At 46.3% G+C, this 8,108-nt stretch overlaps 1 protein-coding gene across 1 annotated transcript in view; it reads left to right on the top strand.

Moving 5' to 3' along the window:
- Window positions 1-7,749, top strand: part of Pcgf3 (polycomb group ring finger 3) — a gene marked incomplete in the record, with an annotated part of 54,734 nt that extends 46,985 nt beyond the window's left edge. Inside the window, 3 exon segments of the mRNA NM_001107245.2 lie at window positions 2,798-2,935; window positions 6,597-6,677; window positions 7,297-7,749. Of these exon segments, the coding sequence (NP_001100715.2) occupies window positions 2,798-2,935; window positions 6,597-6,677; window positions 7,297-7,344 (267 nt within the window).
- Window positions 7,750-8,108: the final 359 nt, after the last annotated feature.

Here is an 8,108-nt window from a genome sequence, read left to right as displayed (position 1 = left end):
GGGACCTACAGGTCCATCTTCTCACTGCCTTAAGCTGCAGTTTTCCTTCCACAGGCTGTCACTCTGTCTCTGCCTCAGTTTCCTTGCCCGTGAAGTGGTGATAATGTCTATCTAAAGCTTCTGGGGGTTCAGTTGAAGCCTGTGGTACGTTGGACGGATGGACAATAAAGTACCAACCAGCCAAGGAAGAGTCGGTGTAGATTTCACAATTTCCTTTTAGTGTTCCCTGAGTCATCGTTGCTTGCTATCAGTCTCTCAGTGGTCCTTGCAGTCGTATTTGTCTTAGAACTTGGTGCGTGTGCTGTCTCCCAGTTGAGTTCTCCTTTTCTGGGCCATTTCTTTGCTTTGGTTCCCAACTGATCAGGTTTTGGTGTTGCAACTTTTCTTGGTGTCTCCAGACCTTTCCATGTCCTGATGGTTTAGGTATGCAATGGGGAGTGGGGAGGTGGGGTTATGTTGTGCTTTATAGCCTGCCTCAAAGAGTCTCTTTAACAATTTTGTTCATCAGAGTACATGTTTCTTCCCTTTCCTACTAATCCGTGCTCAGGTTGGTTTCTTCTTCCTCTCCTAATAATTTGGAGATGCTTTATCTTTTTATTCCTGGGTACGCTTACATTTTGGAGATGCTTTATCTTTTTATTCTTGGGTACGCTTACATTTTTGAACATGCTTAAGTTTACATTTTTAAGTAATCTAAAGCTTTGTTTCACAAGATTTTTTTTTTTATGAAGCAAAATTGGGCTTCATGAAGGTAATTTTGTTTTAGTATATAGACTTAGGCATAAGGGGAAGAGAAAGAGATGCTCAGAAGAAGGTAAGACACACCCAGAAGCATGGGCATAGCCTCCTCAGAAGAAAGTCGCAGATTTTGTGATTTTTAATTTATTTCCCCTCCATATTGGATTCACCTTCAGTCTTCCTCCTGTGTGGGTTTTGGTTTCCGTCACTTCAGAACACATGTGTGGTAGTAAACACTGTGTTCTTGTGCTGGCATGGAATAATTTAGTGGACACGGAACTCTAAATTCACAATAATTTTATCTGGTAACTTTTAAGACATATCTTTCAACTAGGTTCTTATGTGCTTTAGACATTAAATATTAACAAAGTGGGGGAGGCACAGTGGCACATGGCTTTAATTACATCACCGGGGCAGAGAAGGGCAGAGGCAGGCAGACTTCTGTGAGTTCAAGACCAGCCTGGTTGTACATAGTACCAGACCAGCCAGAGCTACATAATGAGACTATCTCAAAGGAAAGAAGGAGAGAGGAAAGAGAAATGGAAAACTAAGAAAGCTGAGGGTGTATTCAATGGTAGAATGCTTGCTTAGCATGCACAAGGCCCCAAATTCACATATGCTTTCTCTCTTCTGTTTCTTTTTTCTCTCTCTTCTCTCTCTGTCTCTGTCTCTCTGTACCAGAAAGGAAGGAAGGAAAAGAAAAGAATGAAAAGACAAGCTGCCTAGCCTCCTGTGTATGTTTGTGGTCTGTGCCCTCTGAATTCCCTTCTAGCTTACGTAGGAGCGTCCACTGGTAATCAGTGGCAGAAAGGTCTTTACCTCTCTGGGACCACAGCTAGGCAAAGCAGAACCCTGACCACTCTGGGCCATGGGCATTAGCTCTGTGCAATTACCAGGGAGATTACCCCTAATCTAAATCTCTAATGCAAGTCTGGCTACTGCCTCAGCTGTGTTCCCCAAATACTTGCTGTTTGAAATTCTCTGGGTTATTTCTGCTTCAGCAGTCTGGTGTCCTGGGGAGGCATTTCACACTGGTACATAACTGCTGGTCTGTCAGAACCAATGGACCCTTCCTGTTCTCTCCATCTGCACCACTTTCCTCTCCCTCTCCTCCTCATGATCACTACCTTCAACCCCCAACCTGGTAACTCAAACTCCACCTCTCTCTATTCCCCCCAGTAATTGGCTGTCACTAGTTTTATTTAACCAATAGTTTAAAATCGAGCAGCAAGGATTACGAATAAAGACTGGTATGTGTAAGGATCTGGTAGTCTTGGAGCAACCAGATCCTGGGGTACAGAATTTAGCAATTGAATACAAGCATTACCAGACTAATGTTCAGTTTCAGGCACCCATGGTGTTTTTAGCTTCAGTGAATGTGTTTGCAATTTTTAAAAGTTATATTGTGTTTTTATGCCTGTATAATGTTCTTTACTCAGTATCTTATGTTTAAATTTTACTTTTGTACCTACTGGGATCTTACGATACACATCTTGGTTAACTTACTTTTTAATTCTTATACCTGAATTTTGAGAAGCTTGAATGAACCTGTGTTAGAGGAGGGGCTTTCTCTGCAGCCCTAGGATAAAGCTTTGTCTCCCTGAAGCAGATTCCCATTTGCGGTGCCCTTGACTTGTCTGATCCACACCATTGCTCCGACCCTGAGTAGTGGCACACGCAGAGCACACTCCTTGGTGTCATGCCGCCTTCTGTGTCAAGAGCATTCCTCTGTTGTCTTCACGCACCTTGCTCAGTACAGACAGCACTTGTTCGGACAAGGGGAGCTGTTTGAGAACATGAGGGGCTCAGTGTCCATGGCAAATATAGATACATAACTCTCAGAGTGACTGTAAGTTAAGACGAAAATGGACAGGCTAAGGTGTTTGTAAGCACCACAAAGACCAAGGGGGATTTAACAGAAGATATAAAACAACTGTGGTAAGACTTGTACAGTGTTGTTCTGATTTCAAAAGACCAGTACTCGTAGATGTAGGAGCTTGTGTTCTTGCAGGGAAAGCCTGAGAGTGGCCATCCTGACCTCTGACCTCTTCTCTTCTAGGTGAGCATCTGTCTGGAATGCAACAGCAGCAAACTGCGTGGCCTCAAGCGGAAGTGGATCAGATGCTCAGCCCAAGCAACTGTGCTGCACCTGAAGAAGTTTATCGCCAAGAAGCTTAACCTCTCCTCCTTCAATGAGGTAGCCATCAGCTAGAGAGCTGGGGTAGATCGTTCTTGCCTGTCTCGTTTGTTAAAATGACAGCAGCAGCACATGCACGCACACACACACACACACACACACACACACACACACACCAACCCACCTTCTTTTTAACAGTCTTGTTCAGAGGTTTTTTGTTTGCTTGTTTTGTTTTTTAATTGGGGGGGGGGGAGAGAGAGAGAGAGAGAGAGAGAGAGAGAGAAAGAGAGAGAGAGAATAAGTGTGCAGTTGTGCTTGCATGGAGGTCAGAAGACAGCTTGCAAAAGTCAGTTGTCTCCCTCTACTGTGAGGATCCTGGTTATTAAGCCCAAAGGTTGCAGGCTTTTTAGCAAAGTACCCTTACCTACTAAGCCATCTTGCTGGCCCCTTGTTTGGAAATTTGTTTTGATACAAGATTTAGTATGTGTGTGTGTGTGTGTGTGTGTGTGTGTGTGTGTGTGTGTGTGTGTGTTATAATGAATGTTTTACCCACATGCCATGTGCATGCTAGGCGCCCACAGAAGTCAAAGAGAGCATCAGATCCCCTGGAACTTGTTAGGCACCATGTGGGTGTGGGGTAAGGCGTTCCTAATCATCAGGCCATCCTCTGGTCCCAGACATGTGTTCTTAAATGTAATGCTGTAAGTTGATGAGTGAATGAGACATGGATATGACACCTAGAGGTTAAAATGAATAACTGAAAGTAAAGTAGCCAGAGACCCATAGCTGCTTGTTGGGGCTTGTGCCACAGACTTGTGAGTACATGTGTTCAGAAACTCAGGCTGGGTAGCATTTGGGCAAAAACATAAGCAGGAGCTGGTCCTGCTGAAGCAAGGGACGGTCAGTGATTTGAAGTGTTGCCTTCAGAGTTCTGAGGCTGTCTGGAAAGGACTTGCAGGGCACATGGACCCTGTCAAACAAGACATGTGCAGCATGTGCAGCAGGTACACGGGAATGCTGAGTAGTATAGTCTGCAGAGTAGTATATACAGAAAGCTCTGTTAGCCACTGAGCCAGTACCCCAGCTGGAGTTTGGGGTATGGCCCCCTGGAAGAGCGTCTTGGCAGATTGTAACATCTCAGATTATCTGCTAACCCTAAGCCCAGTGAGAGCAGTAGAGGAACATCTTAGATAGAGATTTGATACAGGAGCCGGATAAGAAATAACAGGAGACATTGGAGTGACCTGATCATAAGACCAAGAAATATGGGGCAAGAGGATCTTCTTATAGTCAGTGTTCCCCAAACCCATGTGCTGAAAACTCTGTTTGAGCCCGTGGTACTGGGAGGCAGGACCCTGGGGAAATGTTTAATTATGACCTGTATCTGAGGAATGTCTCTTCTGCTCTTACAACTTGCAATGACAGCAAGTACCTACACTCTGCCCAGAATTCCAGCCCATAGCACATAGTAACTGTTAAATCAGTTATATCAACTATCAATTTATTTATTAATATAGTTAATGTTTTATTTTATGTTAACTGTTCATGGGGCTTGGGGATTTAGCTCAGTGGTAGAGCGCTTGCCTAGCAGGTGCAAGGCCCTGGGTTTGGTCCCCAGCTCCTTAAAAAAAAAAACAAAAAACAAAAAACTGTTCATCAGTTGCCCAGTTCGATTATAGCCACACTGTAAGACATTCCTGGCAGTCCTGCCACAGTGCTCTCTCAGAGCTAGGTGTCAGCCCCAGGAACCAGGGCTTTGGACTGTCAAGGGGCCCACTACACGAGTGGCTGGGGAGGAGGTGGAAGACACAGAATCTTTATATGACATGACTTTATACTAGCTATCAGGAGACCACAGGAACAAGCAAGTTTGGATTTTGTTTGTCTGTTTGGTAGAGGGGGGGGATGGGAAGGTCCCAGGAGCCTTGGATTCTGTGAAGCTAAAGGTGTCCATCTTGATTTGAAGTGGCTTCTATGCACTGTGCAGAGTTAAATACATCAGGAAGTTCAAGGGGAGACGGCCTTCCACATGCAGGAACTTTTCTCCATGGGGACCAACAAGAAATGTGGCATTTTCATTGCAACTGGCCATTGGCTCCTGCATATCCCAGGTGGATCTCACACTGTTTTCAGCTCTGCAGTCCCTAATGCTGTGTAAAGTGTGGGAAGTGTTGCCATAGACAGTGAATAGGGCGGGGGACTGAATACTGAGGGCCAATCATTAGAGCTGCTGTAGGGTGCGGACATTATGCCTTGCTGGGGACGATGGCTTATAAACAGCATGTGTATCACAAAGTAGTAAACACCACTTGGTGAAGATGACAGCACACAGTTGAGCTTTCGTGGACTCAAAGGCTGGTTTTTTTTTTTTTTTGTTTTTTTGTTTTTTGTTTTTTTTTTTTTTTTTTTGGTTCTTTTTTTCGGAGCTGGGGACCGAACCCAGGGCCTTGCGCTTCCTAGGCAAGCGCTCTACCACTGAGCTAAATCCCCAACCCCCAAAGGCTGGTTTTTTAACTCATGACTCTCTTAACAAGAAACACACTCCTATGTGGCTGTGAGAACAACATTTGTTCCCTGCTTAGGGAGATAATGAGACCACTGGAGTCACTGATTCACATACTTACGGAAATACAAATTTAAATAACAGTGAAACATCACTGTGCACCTCCTCAAGCACCCATGTACGAACAGCATAATGACCAGGGCTGGTCAGAGGGGCCCGGGACAGTGGAGGGCCAGAGCCCGGGACAGTGGAGGGCCAGAGCCTGGGACAGTGGAGGGCCAGAGCTGGTCAGAGGGGCCCGGGACAGTGGAGGGCCAGAGCTGGTCAGACAGGCCTGGGACAGTGGAGGGCCAGAGCTGGTCAGACAAGCCGATAAGCACTAGGCTTTAGACAAGAAGACACAGAACCACCACTAGGTGCAATTAGGAGCAAGCCATTGTCAGGAGGATGACAGCCAGACCCCTTAGAGACTGAAACACAGGACACATACATAATCCACATGTTGTAACAGTCTAGTCTCTGTGGAGCATGTGCTGTGTAAGGTGAGGGAGAGAAGGCAGGACTGCATTGTGAACTCAGGATGGTGTAGGCCAGCAAGTGAATGTCCATCAGTCCCTGCAGCCGTATGTAATGAAAGCCCTGTGTGCTTTGTGCAGATAAGGTGTGTGTGCTCTCTTGTACCAGGCTGTGTTCTGCGTGTTAAGAGAAATTGTCTTGTGACTTTGTTGTGCCATCCCACATTTCTGTTTGGGTAACCTGGGGTCGCCGCTGTGACACCGTGGTGACATGCCGAGTTGTTGATGGTTAGGTCCTTCAAGGGTTTGTGGATGAACAAGCCTACATCTTACCACCACTTAGAGGGAGGGCAGTGACTTGAAGTACAAGAAGTGGAGATCCAGGGAGGGGTCTGCACATAATGTTTCCAGAATCATCAGAGAAGCCCAGAACTGAGGTAGGGACAGGGCAGATATCATTGATGCCTAGAGCAACCAGGCCAAGTCTCTTCAGACCACAGCGACACAGCTATGAAGAGGCTGTAGTCAGAGTTCTTTCTGTTATTGTTTGTGCTTGCAGCTGGATAGTGCAGTTACTGAATAAGCAGACACCCTATGTTCGCACTTGACTGGGGAGGGGCTTGTTTCAGGGTACCGTATTGTCTGTGTCGTGACGATTACCCTCAGTTGACCATGCACCTACTTGACGCCTCTTCTCCCACAGCTGGACATCTTATGCAACGAGGAGATCCTGGGCAAGGACCACACTCTGAAGTTTGTGGTTGTTACAAGGTGGAGGTTCAAGGTGAGACTGGGAGGGTGGTTCTTTGGATTTTTAGATAGTCTCTCGATCCTTACTTGCTGTGCATGTCTCTTATTTGCAGACATTGCTGTGAAACAGCTGTCTTTCCAGATCTCTCCACCCAGCCAGGGTCTTTATCACCACTCCACTCAATCCCTGAATCCAATGGGTCAGATGTGGAAGTTCCCACAGTTGGAACAAACTCTCAAAGTTTTGGGTACCTTTCTGTGTCAGGAACTGGTGTTGCAGTCCCTGTCCAGGACTGGAGTGCAGCTCTTCTATCTCCAGCCATATCGTTGCCCAGAAAGAAGGGGACAGAGACAGCATGGCCAGCCAAAGGCCAGGATGACCAGCAGTTGGGGCTGATCAGGGCAAGGTTGGAAGTGTAAGGACTGCATAGGAGAGACCAGGGCTGGTGTAGTAGGCAGGAAGAACGTTCAGGTTCTGGCTGCATAGGCCCTGTCATGAGCCCAAACACCACAGGGGCGACCACTGGGTCACCTGGGACCAGTAACAATTACTCCTTGTCATCCAGAACTAAATTCCGTTGTGGCACTGTGGTTTGTGTACACAGTATGGGCTCCTTGTGCCTCCCTCAGCCACCTTCGTTTTTGTCTTGCAGAAGGCACCCCTCCTGCTACACTACAGACCCAAGATGGACTTGCTGTAAGCCCAGCCAGACTCAGCCCACACCCAGCACTCTACATGGCAAAATGTGCTATGGAATGTTGCCTCTGGGTGCCATGCGGACCAGATTTCTGAATAGAGAATATTTATAACTTTTGTATGAGAGAATCCACTCCCAACAAGACACTACCAGCACGCGTTTACAGAGGATGAAAACACTTCGCAGTTTGCTCGTCTCTGCTCCAGGTCCACAGGCCAGAGAAGAAGTGAAACATTAGCACGTCCCCACACCACGTCTGACACACAGCACCTCTGCTTGCTTTCCAGGTCTTGAGAGTCTTGAGCGCGTTTCAGTTGAGTTCATGGATTAGGTTTCATGATAAGCCTCAAAAACACTTGTACTTTTATTAAGTTCTTCGTAAGTTATTGAAAGTCTTTTGATGGTAAATATTTATGTTGCCTTTAGCTTCCTGAAAACTTAAGAGATATATAAAATTTTAATTTAAAGTATACCCAAAGAGGCTTGCAGCAATGCTATCTATGATTTAGCCATGGTGTTTAATTTCCCACCTTCTAGGGTACAACAGAAGCCCACTCCCAAGGCTGAGTCTTGTCCTGTGCATCCTGGGATGATCTGTGTTGGCTGGGCAAGGCAAGAACCCTTCCACCACTCCCCAGTGTCATGTGGCTGTAATCCGTCACCCCGAGTAAGGCAAGCTAGAGGTGGTGTGGCCAGTGCAGTGCTGCACAGACTTGTTGAAAAGTTCTTGCAAAGACAGTTTTCCTTGGAAAGGCCATCACTGAAGC

The sequence above is a fragment of the Rattus norvegicus genome, chromosome 14 (genome assembly GCF_036323735.1).
Source record: "Rattus norvegicus strain BN/NHsdMcwi chromosome 14, GRCr8, whole genome shotgun sequence".
NCBI lineage: Eukaryota > Metazoa > Chordata > Mammalia > Rodentia > Muridae > Rattus > Rattus norvegicus.
This window is presented reverse-complemented; position numbering and strand designations above follow the sequence as displayed.